We start from the raw sequence: 18619 nt of genomic DNA, 5'->3' as shown, positions 1-18619 counted from the left end.
GTGGGGAAAAGCCTGGAAAAGATCTTTAGCACTGGCCACTTACTTATGGAAAGGAACCCCCAGGAGCCACAACAAATCTCAACGTGCTCCTTGGGTAACCCATGGAAAGCAAAAGGAAGCAGAAGACTGGGGGCTGTTGGCGGCGATTTGGTCTATGCCTGTAGGCTGGGAAATCCCGGGCACATTGTGAAGGCCTGGGACCCCTGTCATGCTCCTAGCTTACACTCCACACACACGGTAACACCTCCGTCTTGCGCAGCCTATCCTAGGCGCCAGCAAACCTGAGCAACCGACAGAAGGCGTCCAGGCCTCACAGGTACTATTTCCCCCATTTATAGATTAGGAAACTAAGGCTCAAGTGATCCATCAAGACTGGAGAGGAACCAAGTGCTGACCAGGTAAAGAGTCCAGGTCAGATGCCGAGGTGTGCGCCAGCAGGCCCGGCAGACGGAGGCCTTCCTGACATCACTGGAACTGTCACTTCCCAGGTGTTCATGGTTTGGTTGGTGAGTTTGGACATCAATACTCCGAGCAGCCCCAGAACTGAGCAGTTTTACTATGTACACCGTAGACCACACATGGCGGGCAGTAAAAACACGCCTTTCGAGCCCAACGGCTCCTTCGGGGATTTGCATCCTGGCGTGCCTTCCTCAGGCTCCAGCTTTTCACTCTCAGCTCAAGGGATCTGAGGAAACAGCCTTTGGGTGATGCCCACACTGGATGGAGGCAGGCTTGCTGGGGGTCCCAGGGGGACACGAATGACAGGTTCAGAGTTCAGCAGGAAAGGCAGGCATGCAGCAGCCTTACCCCCGTCATCCGACCTCCGTGCTCCATCTCCGTTCTCCCGTCCTAGAAAGGAGGCCCTGCTTCCCTACCAGAGGCCACGGGGCACGGTGGCATTACTGCCAGACCATGGCTGAGCCTACAGGTGGAGGACAACACTCAGCCCCAGCAAGGCCTGCAGGGAGCCAGCTGGTCAGAGGGGGCCCTGCCTTTCCTTTCAGAGGCCCTGACACCCCACAGAGCCCCAGGGCACAGCTCCAAGAAGCCAGGAGCTTCCCGGTGACGGGCGAGCAGGGGTGGGGAATGACAGACAGTTTGGCTGGACTCTGCCCGGCACCTGTGCACACCTGTCTAAACTGCTTCTGTGAACGGGGTGGGTGGATGGGGTGGCCGCACTTCCTCAGGCATTCTGAGGAGGCAGTTTGGGGTGACAGGGACTCCCACCCGTTGCAGGAGATGCCAAGGCCTTCCTTGGGTCACTCAGACAAGGCAGCTTCTGGCACAATTCGCCAAATAACATCTGGTGTATGGTCAAGGAGTTTGGTGGACAGGGCCCTCGCTCCTGAGCTTCTGCCTCGAGGCATGGGAAGGGGAGTCAGTGGGGGCCACGGGAAGAACTGGGCACTCTATAGGCAGAGAGTTCCTCTCTCTACTGCCCAGCACGGCATCTGGTCCCCAGGGCACAGACCTCAAGAGCAGTGAAATTACACTGGACACCACTGGACCAGGAAGTGAGCCACTCCCTGAGGGCGGAAGACAGCTAATGGGACCACGGAGCGGGCTGCACACGACAGAGAGAGAGGTGCGACTGATGGGCAAGCAAAGATCAGCAGTGCCGCTGTGGAGACGCCCACGGTGAACCAGAGTCACGAGATCCGGAGTGGGCAGTAAGCCCAGAGCCTACAGCACCCACCGCACCAGTGGACGCGGCCGGCAGACTAACGTGCCCCAGAGACGGCCACGGCCTCATCCCCAGAGCCAGTGAGGACGTCACCTTCACGGCAGAGGTGGTAAGGTTGCAGATGGGATTAAGATTTTGCTAATCGTGTGAGGCTAACACAGGTGAATGGCCCTGGGTCATCCCGCGGGCCCGATGTAATCACAGGGCCTTCAGGGTGGAGGAGGACGGAGAGGAGGCCAGAGCCGTGAGGCTGAGAAGCACTCAGCTGCTCCCCGCGGCTCTGAGGACGAAGGGAGGGCCAGGAGCCAGGGAAGGCGGAGGACTCTAGAGCTGGAAAAGACCAGGAAAGCTTCTCCCTGGGGCCTCCAGAAAAGAACCCAGCCCTCCTGACACCTGGACTTTTAGGCCAGCGAGACCTACTTCAGACTTCCGACCATCAGCATTGAAAGATGATAAACGGGTAGTTTTAAGCCCCTAAACTTGCGATAATTTGTTACAGCAAGAACAGGAAACAAATACAGTGGAGAAACACAACTTCCTTTGGAGGCCGACTTCAAGGCTTCATCCTCCTAAAGCAGGTGCTTCTGAAGGTGCTGCTGCTTCGGCAGGAAAGACAAACTCACGCCCCCACCACCCCTTCTTCACCCTGCCGGGGTGGCAGCACTAACTCACAGGGCGTGCCGAGCCTCAGAGCCCGGCCAGGGCCGCGGGATCCTTTGCCCACAGCCCTCAGGCGGCCAGATGCCATCACTGCGGGGGACCCAGGCAGCCGGCTGTGTGGTCCCCTAAGTGCAGAGGCCACCAGCTCTTGCTTTGTTTCTCCCATGGCTGCGATGATTGGCATGTTCCCCAAATCTCTGCCAAGTGCTGTGTCCCAGGGTCCGCGGAAGACACTAAAGAGGTAAATGGCATAGTCCCTGTCGTCAGGGGCTTCCAGTCTAGTTGGGAAACAGGACAGATCTCCTGATCAACAGGTAGAACCTGTGGGTATTTAGTCCCACATCCCTCCCAAGCTCAGGAAGATCGACACTGACCCAGCTTTCTCTCCAACAAGGCCCTTTCTCAAGCAAGTCACTCCGGAATCTCCAGCCCCAGCACGTGGAACTTTGTCAGCAAGTTCCAAGGTCACCTGACTGTGAAAGAAGGGGAGGACAGGGAAGGCAGTGGGGCCGGCTACTCAAGGCAGTTCCTGCTGGGGAGGTGGGCTCACTCCTTCTCTGCAGGCACCTGCTGGAGTCTCCCAGGCCAATGGGGGTCCAGCCTGCTGGGGACGGGGCCTATAGTCCGGCTTGGGCACAGCCCGCCCACCCTGAGAATGATGTAGGCTCTGTGGCAACTCGATCGCCCCGGGGCCACATGGGACCCTGAGCTGAGTCACTGGCTACCATCTTTAGGAATCAGTCCAGATAATGAGATGAAAGACAATGACACGTGACTGCAAGGGGTGAGGCAAGAAAGGAAAAGTGAGGAGGTATCCAAAAGTGCTTCTTTCTCCAACAGGAGGCCACTGCAGAAGGAAAAATGGCCTGAGTTGATTTTTAAGGGGAATCTAATGGGCAACTCTAGAGTCTGTGGCCAACGACAAAAACAAGAATCTAAAAATGCGCAAATTCAATCATTCTCATAAAGCAGAGCTGAGCACTGACATCTATGATGATGACAGCTGACGAGGTGCCCCGAGCGCAAGGACGCGCAGAGTGGGCGCCCGCCATCCCCTGGCAGGCAGCTCATGCTCATCAGGACTCCAGGCAGAAGCCCCGGCTAAAGGGATGCCGAGCTCCTGGCTGGGCCTCCAGGCCGAATGGCAAGAGTCAACGGTTTGGCATCACCGTCCAGCGCAGGCTGAGTGCAGGCAGGACCTGCGCCACTTGTGACGGCAGGCGGAGCATGGCAGGCCGTCCTACCTTGAACACCTTGATCTGGCAGCTGGCCGAGTGCAAGTGTTCCGTGTACTCCCCATTCTCGTTCTGCTTAAATGTATCGATCTGCACTCGAAAAGGCACGCCCTTCTCGCCCCCGTGCTTCCTCGGGGTGAACTCTGTGCTGATGCAGTGCACCTGGAAGGGAAATGCAAGGCAGGCAGCAAAGGGCTCCAGACACCCCAAGGGCTCCTCTCCACGTGGAGGCTCCCGTCCTGCACAGCCGGTGTGGGCCTGCCTCAACCTCCCTGCTCCCCGACGCTGTCCACAAACGACACGTCCTCCCACGTTTGTCCCTTGATCTTCGGGGCCCTGCCTGGCCAGCTAAGTCTCACCATTGCTCCAGGCCCACTGACCCCCGTAGCCCTACCCTCGCTCCTCACCCAGGCCCCTCCCGTGGCAAATCCCGCAGACTGCAGAGCGGGGACCACAGCTGTGTCCCTAACAGCCTGGTGTCCAGGTTACTCAGGCCAGGCCAGAAGCTGGAACCATTTCTGTAAGTACCTATCACATGGAAGGCACTTGATATATATTTATTGTTGTAATACTATGATAATGTTGTGATAATATTATCTATATTAGTGCAACAACAAAGATAATATATTATCTATATTAGTGCAACAATGCTAGTGTCATAATAATTTTAAAATAAGAATATTGCAATTATGAGAAGAAAACAAAGATCGCTAACTTTTACTGAGCAATTTCTATGGACCGGGCACTGCAGTGATGGCTTTCTATTCATTATCTGATTTGTAAAAAGGTGGGAAAACTAAGGGGCTCAAAAAGGGACACATAGTAAGTGAGAGAGCTGGTGCTGAGCCCAGAGCACGGCCCCCGCCAAGCCTTCAGCCACCTTGACCTTCCATGGCGCTTAACACAAGGCTGGATCCACACCAGGTGCGTGATAATTAAATAATTCATAATAGAAACTATTATGGAAAAATTTTTTACTTCAAATTATTTATGCTAGGACATATTTATTTTGTAAAAAGCTTAGATAACGATAAGCAAAACCCACACAGGATTCTGAAACATTCCAAGCGAGCTCTGTGACTCTGAGCAACACTCACACCCCCTCTCCCCTTCAGCCTCCTCCTCCGCACCAGGGAACAGGAGCCCACCAGGGCCCTGCAAATGGACCCCAGAACTCGGGTTGGCCCCCAACGGCAACCTCATCGGCTTACCTGAATGAACGCAGAGGCTCTCTTCGAAGGGTCCCACAAAAACTCAACTGCGTTCAGCTGGGTCGGGCTGGCCCTGGGGTCCAAGATACCAACAGACAGTGGAATATCTGCACACACACACACACACAAAAGTGCAATTGTCAGCCACTCCCAGATATTTAGGGAAGGACTCTCATTACAGGTCCAAATTCCTTAACCACAATTTGAAATGCCAGAAGTTCTGAAAACTAAGTTTTGCATAACTCATTTGGCAGAAAGCCTGACTCGAATTGCCATGAAGCTATTTAGAGTCTTTATCCCTTTTTGTGTGAACAGTCATTTTATTTTGCTAAAGAAATATTATTGTGCTTGATTGCCTGTGATTACCCAATGCCACAGGTCTACACACCCTGCTGTCATTCTAATTTCTGAATTCCAAAACCCATCTGGCCCCAAGGGTTGTGGATAAAAGACTGTGGACCAGTGCCTGAGCCCCCCAAATTCCACTTCTCTCGCCCCTCTCTCCGATGCCCATGCTTCCCCTCATCAGTTATCAAAACCCTCTCCCTCTGCAAAGCCTTTCCTGCAACCCCCGACAGCAGGTCTCTGAATTCCACGGCCTTTCTTTTCCACCGAAAGGGGACCTCCCTGAGGGCAGGGCCAATGAATGGCATGTTCACCTCTGCTAGCTCCCACAGCGTTTGACACAGGAGTGCGCTAAAATGCCCTGGACAGGCGTGGCCCCAGAAGGCGTTCAGCAAGAACCCCGATGTGGCTGGAGAGCCTTAGGCCTCTCCTGCCCCAGGAGACTCACCGATGTCCAGGATCCGATCCCCGGGCCGGCTCCACCGCCAGCCCTCCAGCTGCTGGTGCTCCGTGTACTGCAGCCGACGGTCGTGGAAAACCACGCGGATGATGCTCTGGGGAGGGGAGGCCAGCAGGGGACAGCTGAATGTGGGGGCCAAGCGGGACCCAAGAAGAACCCACCAGGGCTGTTCCCTGAGCCAGAGCAAACCTCTTGTCTCCACTGGCCTCTCCTCTGGAGCCTTCCTTCCCAGCTCTTGAGCTCGTGCTTATCCCTTCTCAGAACCCCAATAATGCTAACGACAGTAAGAGTAACGATGACTACCCTGTTTTCCAGAATCACTGAGCGCTTTACATCCATGGCTCATCTATAGGCCTTTCAGTGCAGATGAGCAAACCAAAGCTCGGGAAAGTTCAGTTAAGTGGCAAAGCCAGGCTGGAGCCTGAGTTTGTCCAACCCGGAGCCAGTGCATCAGCCACTCTGGCTCCCAACGCTGCCGGCCTGTCCTCGTGCCCTTAGACAACACACTCCCGGGGACAGGAACCCCCTCTCCCTCTGCAGCTTTACCCGAGCCTCCTCGCCGCTCCTGACCCCCACAGCAAGCCCAGCGCACAGACCCCAGCCAACCCCCCGGGAGGGAGGGCGGCCCACAGCCTTACCTTGACATGTTTTGTGTTCACATCTTGAAAGTCTCCCAGCTTCCGGTTCTCCAGCAGTCGGATCTCATAGGACTGACCTGGAGGGGGGTTAACAGTATACTTTCCACCTCTGAGTGTTTTCACATTTGGGGCTCACCCAGCTAGAGGTCTTCTCAACCCCTCAGTGCCCACCCCGGCCTCACAGCCCCGAGGAGCAAAGCGGAGAAGAAAGTCCAAGGCTGGGCCATTGCTCTCTGGACCGGACACTGGGGTTTGTCCTCCTAGCCCAGACGGGCCTGGGGCACCCCAGGTAGGGCACCCTGTGACCCCTCAAGAAACAGCACTCCATGGTTTTCAAAGAAATAGAATTCAAAGTATAGTTAGCAATGAATTTATGGAACATAACTTCCTATTTCTTTATAAAGAATGCCCCCGTCACTCAGACAGAGAACACAGCTACTTAAATCCACATTCAAGTAAATAACTGACCATACCTTGGCAGAGAGCAGGTTTAAAGGAACGAATAAAAGCCTGTTAAACATTGTCTCTAATTGCAGAATGAAAAGCATTTTCCCAAGTTAAAAGAATTTCACGTATTTGAAAGGGTGTGGGGATTCTGTTTGGTGACATACAACCAGCACAAGCTAGTTAAAGAATATAAATGGAGAAAAGATCCATCCATAATAACAAAAAATTTAAAAGTTTCTAGGAATAACCTGAAGTACACTACACACACTTTATTGGAAGATAAAATATAGTTTGAATAAATAGGATACACCATGTTCCTAGATGGGAAGGCCATGTATCAAATGTCAATTTTTCCCAAGTTAAACAAGTTGTGGTTGTCCAACTCTAAAACACTCTAGCGTATATCACAACTTAATAAAGGATGTTTTACAAATAAGAATAAACAATTTAATAATTGGTATTGGTTAATCTGATTAGCTATATAAAAATTTATTTTTTGGCACCTGAGCTAACAGCTGTTGCCAATCTTTTTTTTTTTCTTCTTTATCTCCCCAAATCCCCCTGGTACATAGTTGTATATTCTTAGTTGCAGGTCCTTCTAGTTGTGACATGTGGGACGCCGCCTCAGTGTGGCCTGATGAGCGGTGCCATGTCCGCGCCCAGGATTCGAACCAGTGAAACCCTGGGCTGCCGCAGCAGAGCACACAAACTTAACCACTCGGCCGTGGGGCCAGCCCCTGCTACCTTATATTTGAAAAAAGACCCTTTGCAGATGCAATTAGGTTAAGGATACTGAAATGAGGAGATCATTCTGGATTATCTGGGAGGTCCCTAAATCCACAGGGAAGAGTCCTTGTAAGAGACACACAGGGGAGACAAGAGGACGCAATGTGGCCATGTGAGCGGAGATGGGAGGGATGCGGCCACACACCCAGGAGCACCTGGAGCCACCAAAGCTGGGAGAGGCAGAGAATGGAGTCTCCCGCCGGCCCCAGGAGGGGCACGGCCCCACCACATTTCTGACTTCCAGCCTCCAGAAGTGTGAGAGAATCCGCTTCTGTTGTTTTTGCTTTACGCCAACATGGTTGTAGTAATTTGTTATGGCAGCCACAGGAAACTAATATACTCCTCCCCCACTGAATAACAGAATGGGCAAAGAATATGAAATTAAATCATTCATTCCAGATATTTGCTGAGCAACAATTATTGCCAAACACCATGCGAATCCTAAGGACAAATGAGCAGAATGGATGGAGGGCATGTGTTATTAGGCCTGGAAACGATGCTGGCCAAGCACAGAAATACCCACTCAGCGAGCCTCCCTTCTCAGGAGCTTTACCAGCCTATCTCACAGGACTGGCAAACACCCGCTGAACACACCGAGCCCCGACACTGCTCACGACAAGGTGCTGGGCAACCCTCCCAGCGGAGGGCAGAGGCGCAGACCCCAAACTCTCATCCTGCCAACTTGCCAGGTCAGAAGATGCAACTCAGAACAGTATTGCTGACCTCACCAACACTTCTAACTTTCTGAAACATCCAGATTTTTAACATACATTTCCGGGCTCCTGAGCCAACACTCCCTTGACAGCAACATAAAATGGAACCTCACGTGCCCTAACTGGTTTTTCCAGTGTCCTCGCCTCTTCCGAGGAAGAATGTCGCCAGCTCTGGCATGAGGTCCAACGCCCTAATGGTCATTACCGTGGGTTTACAGGCGCCCCAGGGCCCAATTAACACTGACCCCAGGCTCTGCAGAGCAACCTCAGCTCTTGCCCAAGCGAGGCACCTCCTGCCCCATACGGAGCACTTTCCGAGCCTGAACACAAGAGGCAGCAACTTGGAGATCAGAGCTATTAAGTGGGCCAGGACCACAGCCTCCTCCACCTGCAGCAGACACGCAACCCACGTGCTTCCTGCTGAGTCTGGCATCGCCCTTCCTCATCCCTTCCTCCCACACACTTCGGAGCCCCTCCCAGCCACACCCCACCACCCTGACTCAGGACTCAGACGGCCGTCCAGTCTTCCTCCCCACGCGGCCACCATGCACTGCGGCCCGCGGGACTGACCGCCCCACGCTCAGCTCTCACACAGCACAACGCAGAGCACATCCAGAGGCCATCCCCAAAGTCACTCCCTGGCCAACGAGTGAGGTCCTCAAAGCTGAACTGACCTGGGGCACATGGGCATTCCTCTCCTTGGCCGCCATCATTTTGGGTCATGGGTGGGAGCCACGGACAGTGGGCTCTGTGAAGGCACAGACTGTGTCTGCTTGCTCACCACTGTTTGACACACAGCAGGTACTCAGCAAATGCTTAAAGACGATTTCATACTCTTTGCAATGCTGTTCTATGCTAGAACTACAGGGTTTGAAAAAGTAAGACATACTTCTGCTCTCCAAGGGTTAGTAATCTTCTGGGACATATGAAACAGCACAGGAAAAGCACCAATGCAAGGCAGAAGTTGAGAAATCCCTCTAAGAGACAACAGAGATCCCAAGACAGGCAAGACTCAGCCAGCACGGGGAGGGGGAGAAATGGTTTGACCAAGGAGATAACATCCCCATGGACTTTGAAGAGTGGGCAGAATTTCTGTAGATGAGGGGAAGAATGAGTAAGAAAGCAATCCCACACAAAATTGCAGCAAGCAGGCGGGAGGGGAGAGGCGTGCCTCCAGGAACAAATACTTGCAGCTTTCCTTCACTGGGTGCTTGCCCAGGGCAACGTCTGAATCTGAGAACAAGTCAATGGGGCAGTCTGGGATTCTGAGCCCCAGTGACAGAAGGACGCGGAGGCTCCAAGAGGTTCCGTGACTTGGGCAAACTCAAACAGCTAGTAAGCAGCAGAGCCAGGAGCAGAACCTAAATCTGTTTCCAGCACCTACCACGTTCTTTGCCACATCCTACCTCGTGAGTGTCATTTGCTGGGGAGAGGACTTCTGTAGGTCCACAAAATTCTCTCCCAACTTCTCCTTGCTGGAAGGCATCTGATTCCTTTTTGTACAGTAATTACAGTTTGCCTACAGCATCTTGCAGCATATAAGCACCCGGGCCATCCCCATCCTAAGTTAAAATGGCCTTTTTCTCCTTCCTTCTTCCTGTTAAGACCGGCAATAAAGGTGACTCCTAAAATGACCAATTCAACTCACCGGGTGACCTTGGATAAAGCATGTTGACTCCATTTCCTTGTCTGTAAAATTCTCTTTTCTACATTCTAAACAATGATTTGGGAGGAAAAACAAATTACTACAGAAAATGATAGTAAAGCCTGTTCGAATTTCAGAATTGTGAAATTTGTAAAAAGAAAAAAAAAACGCTGGTCTTAGAATCAAGGAAATAGGGTAACAAATAACTACCATTTGGCTGTCATTCAGCTATGTGTTGGGACATGGCTAAGCCCCTTATGTGCATTACTTCATTGAGTCCTTGCAACAATCCATGAGGAAAACCCACTACTGCCCCCATTTTATAGATGAGGAAATAAGAAACAGAGAGGTTAAGCATCTTATCGAAGACGGAACTTAGGTCTCTCTGACTCCAAAGACTGGTCACTTAGCCAAACTACTCTGCACAGTGTCGAGTTGCTTCAAAGATCCCTTCTGGTTCTAATGTCCAGCGAGTCCATCTATTACATTTCTCCTGAGTTTCTTGATACTCATTTTATTTCACGAGCCTCTTCCACACACCTAAACCCTTCCTCTCCTTTAGGCTCCCATCCCTAACACCCCATGACCTCAGTTCTCTGAACCAAGCGGACCTTTGAAATCTGATGGACATGCAACCACACTGTGGCATAAGGCTGGACGTTTGTTTCCTCCTGAGAAACTGTTCTCCCTGGATCACACATTCCTATCCTACTTACAATACGCTGAACATATTATGAGGCTACAGGATCTAAAACTAAAACTACACTTTTGGCATGGGGACAAACAGACCAATGGAAAAAACAAAAAGCCCAGAAGTAGATACTCAGAAACCTGATTTATGAAAGTGAGAAAAAAGAGGCTTTTCAAGAGTGAGGGATGACTGGTTGTCTATATGAAAAAATAAATCCCTACCTCCCACCATATATAATAAATTAATTCTAGGTGAATGAAAGCCATAAAATAAAAACAAAACCTTAACATTTCTAAAGCAAATATAAGACTTTATGACTGGAATAAGAAAGCATTTCTTAACTAGAAACAAACAAAGAATAATTTATGTCCTATATCATATAGGAAAACTACGTTAAAATTTATATATTGAGACACCTTTGAAAATGCCAGGGGTGCCATTAATGATTTCACAATCTCTATAAGTGGGGTCTGACCTGGCAAACTGTCACCCTAGGGAAACAGAAAATGGTCAACAAACGTACAAAAAGATGCTGGTCTCTACAAGTATCCAGGAAAATGCAAAATGAAGTAAGATACCGTCTTACATCCATCAGTGGGGCAAAAGTTACACTGTGACAATATCAGGTGTTGATGAGAATGTAAAGCAGGGCCGCTCTCAGGCATTGCTGATGCAAGTTATTAGACTGATAGAACCATTCTGGAAAAGAGTTTGCCAAAAAAGTTAGGCTAAGGATGCACAAAACCTTCGGTCAAGCAAATCCAATTCTAGAGGCATGTCCTAAAGAGGCACTTGATGTGCCCTGGGAGATGGACAGAAACTGCTCACAGCCACTGTTCACGACAGGGAGAAACCGTCAACAATCTGCCTCTCCAGCAACGAGGAAAGAGACGCGTTAATTCTATTACTCGCCTTAGAATGGAATAGCACACAGCACTTAAAATGAGCGCCCTAGAGACACATCTCAACATGGGGAAATCTCAGCAACACAGCATTAAACAAAAGAAGTACACGGTGATCTATATGAAACTACTTATATACAGTTTAAAGACAAAACAGCACTATTCATCTTTACGGCTAAATTTGCAAGGAGGAAAGATTTAAAATGTAAAAATGCGCACGGGGATTCAAACCAACCTCGATTCCACAGTAGCGGTTTGGCTTCTGGGGAGGGAGGACAGGCAACGGGATTAGAAAGAGAGAAAATCAGAAGCAAATTTGGCCAGACTGAAAAAACTGTGTTAGGCCCAGGAGTAGTTGTCATCTTATTCTCCGCAGTATTCAAGAGATCTGAAGTGAAAACATTTCTCTCACACACACAGAAAACCGAGTGCAGTAACGGCACCCGGAGCCAGCTGTCAGGCTGCCTTGTTCCCTGGCCATGTGTTGCCGACTCCCCAGCCCCACCTTAGAGGGAGGGTCCCTTGGGCTGCACTGCTCAGCAGTCACTGTACAGCCCCAGGCCACCCCCTTAGTGCCAGTGACACGCTGGGTGCAGGGCGTTCAAAGACACTAGCATTCACCCGACGTATCACACCCCACCCCACAATTTTGCCACTGAAATTAAAAACCTCCTGCAATGTGATGAGCCCATTTTATTTAACCAACTCACTTTTTAAACTTAATTTTTTAAAGTGTATATCATGACTGCATGTATAAAATCATAATCATAGATCACAAGTAAACCAGTAGTAATTGTAAAACTCATATACATATGCAGCCACGAGTGTTCCTGTATGTCCCCCTAAGACTTCCTGGGTAATGTGGTCAGCATCCGGGTTTGGAGCCTGGGCTCACATCTCGGCCCACCACTCACTAATGGGTAAATGGCTCCACGCGCCAGCCTCAGTGTCCGCATCTCCAACACGTGGGCAATATTGGTACTTAATTGGGATGCAGAGGGTGGTGGAGGACTGAAGGTGCACCCAGCAGCCAGTGGACACACGAGATCTTTGGCTGGACCCCAGCAGTGAGAGTATCGGAAAGAAGACACCAAGAACCACACAGGGCACCAGGCCCGGTGGTGGCCTTTCCTGGTGGCCTTCCCACAGCCTTGCCAAGGCCTTCAAGGCAATTCCTCCCACTCACCCCCGCCCCACCTCTACTCTGCTTCTGTGAAAGGCCTTTTAAAGGCTAGCAGGCAAGGAGCCCCATGGTCAGCACTTGGTGACCGCCAGCCCAGAGGGACCAAGGTGACTAGGAGGGGCAGAAGGGCAGGTGGTCACAGGCTCCACCCCCAGCACGGTGGCAGCAGAGCCCTGGGGACCGCCTCCCACTTTAGTGCTCCTGCTTTAGCCCACAGGGAGGGGTAGGGGTTCCTCAGCCAGACTGGGGCTCAGCGGGGAGCCCTGGCCGCCAACCTGAATGGCACCTGGAACACACCGGAAGAACGGCTTGGACACTGCCCAAAGGGCCCTGAAGCCAGTCCAAAGGGTGTGGAAGCTTCCCTCCGCCCCAGCCTTAGGACTGTGCCCAACCTCCATCCCTTGGCACTTCCTCCCTCCACCCACACAGGGAGCAATCGGGGAAGGAGGGCAAGGAGCACAGGGGATAGAAGAGAAAACGTCTTTTCCGAGGAGGACAAAATAAAATACACACATGTGGCTCTCCGCACTGGGCTGGCCCCGCGGTGCTCGACAAACCTGTTTCCTCCCCCTGCCCTCATGTAGCCCACAGCGTCTAACGTCTTCTAGCCCAGGCATCAGCCATCTCCGTAAAGGGCCAGACAGTGACTATTTTTGGCTTTGTGGGCCCTAAAATCTTGGTCGCAACTGCCCAACTCTGCCACTGTAGCAAGGAAAGAGCCACAGACAATACGCGAAGGAATGGGCATGGCTGTGTTCCAATAAAACTTTATTTGTGGACACTGCAATTTGAATTTTTTATAAGCTTCCCTCTTCCTGCTGACCTCTTACTTCCTCCCAACTTCTTTCAGAGCTCTGCAACTTTGCCCTCCGGCTTTCCGGCATGAAGGCTAAGTCGTAGCTCCCCAACTAGACAGGAAGCTCTCTGAGGACAGGCCGGTTGCCAGTTTATCTGAACCAAACTTGCACACGCATACACACACACACACACACACACACACACACACCCACACCAGCCCCTTGGACAGTACTGGCATGTGATAGGTGTTTAATTAATTAACGGTGGCAGAGATTGACATTAAATTCCCTAAAGCAAATAACAGAGCTGGAACTAGTCAGCCAACCAAGAAGAGCATGAAAAGATGTTCAACCTCACTAATGGTCAAAGAAAGGCCAAATGAAAACAATGCAATCCCAGTTTCACCTATCATGTCAGCAAAAATTTAACAGATTGCTAACATCCGACAAGGACAAAATGTGGAGAAATGGGCCCTCATACACATTGGAGGTGGGAGATTCTACGTTACAACCTGTTGGGCATTTGGACAATACCCAACAAGACTGAAAACGTGCACAGTCCATGACTCAACTACCCATCACCAAGACTCTAGTCTACAGAGCTGGCAGCACACGAGATTAAAAATATTTACATGAATCTATTCAATGCGGTAGTTTATAGCACTGTTATAGCTAAAAACTGAGAAGAAATGAAGTGGTCAACAATTGCGTTACTACCACGTGGTGGACTACTTAACACTCAGGTGTTTCAGAGAATGAGGCCTGCACCTCCCCAGGTGATCAAGTTAGCACGACGTGCCTCATGACACGGTGCACCAAGAAGGATACGGTGTCACTTACCATTCCTGCCCCAACAACCTGAATAAGAAACAAGCAAACCCAAACTGAGAAACAGCCTGCACACACCTGGCCCAGACTCTTCACAAAGGCCAATGTCACCAAAGACAAGGAAAGGCTGAGGATCCGTCCAGATTAAAGGAGAGTAAAGAGAGGGGCAACTAAATACAATGCCTCGTTCTGGACTGGATTTTGAATCAGGGCGAAAAACTGCTAAAAAGGACAGTATTGGAACAATTGGCTATGCGGTAGGTAACAATATCGTATTGATACTAAATTTCCTGAAACTGATCATGGAATTGTGATTATGTAAAAGAATGTCCTTGTTCTTAGGAAACAGGTGGTAAAGTATTTACAAATAAAGGAACACGATGTCCTCAACTAACCCTCAAATGATTCCGGGAGGAAAATATACATAAAATACACAGAGAAAGCAAATGTGACAAAACGTTAAAAACCAGCGAACCTGGCGAACGGCACACAGGAGTTCATTGTAATAACCTTTCAATTCTTCCATAGTTTGAAATTTAAAATTACTTTGAATTAAAAGTTTAAAAATAACTCTCAGATTATAAAACAGGCAGACCTAGATCTAAAATAGACAGGAAAAACCGTCCACCAGCGACGTATATATACACACACACACATACACATACATACACACCAATACATCATATACATACATACATATACAGATGAGTGGGAAAAAACAAGTTGCTGAATAATATGTACACAATGTGATTGTACTTTTATTTTAAAATGTTATATACATATTCCTATATTTGTGAGTCTAATATATGCATCTAACACTGGATAAAGAAGGACCCTTCCCTCTTACATTAGGTGCACCTTCAGCATCAACTTTTTTTAAACTAGGAATATATTGCATGTGTATTTGAAAAAAATGCAAAACATGGGGCGAGCCTGGAGGCATAGTGGTTAAGTTTACGCACTCCACTTCAGCACCCAGGGTTTGCAGGTTCAGATCCCAGATGTGGACATACACACCTCTCAGCAAGCTGTGCAGTGGTGACATCCCACATACAAAACAGATGAAGACTGGTGCAGATCTTAGCTCAGGGACAATCTTGCTCACCAAACCAAACCAAATGAAACAAAGAAAATAGGAGGGAAAGCCTCATACTGTTCCAAGCATGTAACAGATGTCCATGGCGACAATGACTGGTATTTTTTTCTTCCAGTGTCAGTCTGGTACCCAAAAGCCAATCAGACAGGGGGCATTTGGGGAAAATAGTCTTTGTCCAATAAACAGAACACCGAGCACATGTAGACCAGGTCAGACACACGCAGGTCCTTCCCATCCAACAGGCTCTGGGAGACCACCTGAAAACCCATAGTATGACTGTGCCCATTTTAGAGGTGAGAATACTAAGTCCCAGAGAGCTACTGATGTGCCCATGGTGACACTGCAAGTTAGTGGCAAAGACTCAGCACCTGTGGCCTGGCCCGAGGGAGGGGAGTTGGGGTCAGATACACGGGGGCTGAGTCAGACCCTCCCATGTCCTGGCACGTTCTTGAACCTCTCTGCATCTCGCTCTCTTTGTCTGCAAAATGTTCTCTGCAGAACGGTTGTGAGGATTAAATGAGACAATGTCTTTCCAGTCGGGCATGCAATAAGTCCTCAACAAGTGCCAGTCAGAGCGCCACTTCCAACCACAGGTGTTAGGTGCACCCTCACGTCCTGAGCCCCACCCAGGCACCAGCCACTGTGCCCACTGCACACACATGAACTCTCCTCCAGCCTTCACAATAGCTCTGTACACTGAGTGACCAGGCCACCCAAAGCCACCCAAGGTCACATGGCCAGGAGGCAGCCAAGCTGGGACGTGCCCTGGGATGAGACCACCAGGGCTCCCTGACCCTTCCCGACTGTCTGGAGGATGCCACTGCTGCGACCCAGGGCAGTGCTGCCCAGAGCAGCCCACCCACGCTGACTCCCCCTGGGCTGTGCCCACCAGGCACTCCTGCAGAGCTGCTCTGACCAGCAAGCGGAACTCAGCGCATGGCCTCCTCCCCAGATCACGGTGTTCCCAGGAACAGAAGGCAACTGCCCGGGCCAGCCAAGATTTACAAGTTGTTTACTTTCCAACAGTTACTGGTTTGGGTAATTAATGCCACATAAAACATAATGGGAGGCCATCACCACCCCAGAGAAAGGAGGGCTGGATGCCAACAGTCTTGTAATAATGGCAGACAAGCATAACAATGGGAGAAAGCATAATCCCGCACGCACTGTGTCCAGTGTTGGTAGTTTGTTTTGTCACTTGCATACGTGTAGTATCGTGCAAGAGTGTCGACACAGAGCGCTCACACTCAGGGCCTGTTTCGCAGAAAAGGCTTTTCCACCAACAGACCCGAGTCCCCATCCTGATGGCCCATCACCAGTGTGATCCTGGGTGGGCACTTAACCTCCTGGCAGCCACTTTCAAATGTCATGGACCACGTACCGTGCCTGGCATGCAGTGGATCTCCAACAAACGCTTGGAAGATGGTAAGGATGTGTATGTGGACAAAAAGAGAAGAGTAAACCATGTCCTGGAGACACCGTGGAGAAGGGACTGCCTCCAGCACGAGGGGCAGGGAAAACAGAGAGGCCAAAAGTGAGAAAATGCTCAAAGATAGGATAGAAGCACGTCAAAGTGACACAGGAACCAATCTGAAGGAGCGCCCACTGGCCACAGGGGAGCAATTTGAGCAAGAAAATAGATAACAACAGTATCGAATTTTAACCCACAGAAATAATAATAAATGTCCATGAGTGTATACTGACATAAGAAATAAGTAAATAAATAAATAAATGGTAGAGAAGAAAAACCTCTTTCCTACAGTAGCATTCCAATTACTAAATGTAGCAAGAAGGGAGAAATAAATAAAAAATCACCATTAGGCAAACACTACAGTAAAAACTGGTGCAGACAAGATCCACAGATGGTGCTGCTGTCCACGTCAGGGGGAAAGTTTGAGGATAACTAAGGTATCCACATAGGCTCCAAATACCTCCCCCACCCCAAGATATTTACTAACCACAGAGGGGAAAGTCGTAACTGGACAGCAGACCCCTGGCAGACACCAGCAGACCATCAGGGTTTACACCACCAGCAGCAAGACAAATCAGATCACGACGCGCTGGCAAGGGCACAATGTCACTTCTGTGGCGTTCTTGCCAAAAATCCAAAAACCTCAATATCATCATTAAAAAACATCAGACAGGGGCTGGCCCCGTGGCCGAGTGGTTGAGTTCGCGCGCTCCGCTGCAGGCGGCCCAGTGTTTCGTTGGTTCAAATCCTGGGCGCGGACATGGCACTGCTCATCAAACCACGCTGAGGCAGCGTCCCACATGCCACAACTAGAAGAACCCACAACGAGAAATATACAACTATGTACCGGGGGGCCTTGGGGAGAAAAAGGAAAAAATAAAATCTTTAAAAAAAAAAAAAATTGTCAAAAAAAAAAAAAAAACATCAGACAAACCCAAATTGAGGGGCATTCTACAAAATAACTCACGAGTAAGCACTCTCTAAGTCTGAAGGTCATGGAAGAAAAGGAAAGACTGAGGGGCTGTCACAGATTGGAGGAGACTAAGGAGACATGGCAGTGAAAGGCCATGTGGGATCCTGCGCTGGAACCTGAAACAGACAAGGGACAGTCGTGGAGGAAGTGATAAACTTCCAATGAGGACTTTAGTAGAGTGAACAGAAGGATACCAATATAATTGCCTGGCTTCAATAACGGTATCATGGTCATGGTTATAAGGCAACATTATGGGAAGTTGGGTAAAAGGAACTCTAGGCACCATTTTTGACATTTTAAGTCTATTCTCTTCTCTTCCCCAAAAAGCCCTGGATTCCCAAGCCCCACCGAGCACTGTGGACAATAGAGCTGTTTGGACCAGGAACCCGCATGCTCACAAGCTGGCTGATTCTGAATCAGGGGCCTCTGGACCCCTGGACCCTTGAGAATCATGTTCCAAAGTTGTCTGATTTGCTCTCAATACTGGAAATGGCATCTTTTTCCTATTTTACTTTATCCTTGGTTTTTATCGGTTCATTAGAAAGTCACAAATTTTTGGATATTGAACTTATATCCAGCCACCGTGTTGAACCGAATCCTTAAACTCTTAAAACGAGCGCTATGAAACTGCAGGTCAACCCATTTTCATTTACAAAATGGCAACTGCATGTGGCTCAACCTAACACAACAGTTCCTGCAGATCAATAAGCAAAAGGGCAAGAGAAAAATGGACTAAGGACCGAAACTCAGTTTCTAGTAAAAGAAACGCAAGGGCTTATAAACCAACATGAGAAGATGCTCGATTCCACTCATAACAGTTACCAGAACTTAAGTAAATACAAATTAAAATGAGG

General features: G+C 49.8%; 1 protein-coding gene across 1 annotated transcript in view; it reads right to left on the bottom strand.

Moving 5' to 3' along the window:
- The window catches only part of TFCP2L1 (transcription factor CP2 like 1), a 58598-nt gene that overhangs the window by 22424 nt on the left and 17555 nt on the right, over window positions 1–18619 (bottom strand). The window contains exons 3-6 of the mRNA XM_070581029.1: window positions 6234–6310; window positions 5584–5689; window positions 4791–4897; window positions 3589–3741 (exon numbers count right to left, since the gene is read on the bottom strand). Of these exons, the coding sequence (XP_070437130.1) occupies window positions 3589–3741; window positions 4791–4897; window positions 5584–5689; window positions 6234–6310 (443 nt within the window). The remainder of the gene's footprint in view (window positions 1–3588; window positions 3742–4790; window positions 4898–5583; window positions 5690–6233; window positions 6311–18619) is intronic.

This window comes from Equus przewalskii, chromosome 17 (genome assembly GCF_037783145.1).
Source record: "Equus przewalskii isolate Varuska chromosome 17, EquPr2, whole genome shotgun sequence".
NCBI lineage: Eukaryota > Metazoa > Chordata > Mammalia > Perissodactyla > Equidae > Equus > Equus przewalskii.
Note: the sequence above shows the minus strand (reverse complement) of the source record. Positions and strands in the feature narration are given on the sequence as shown.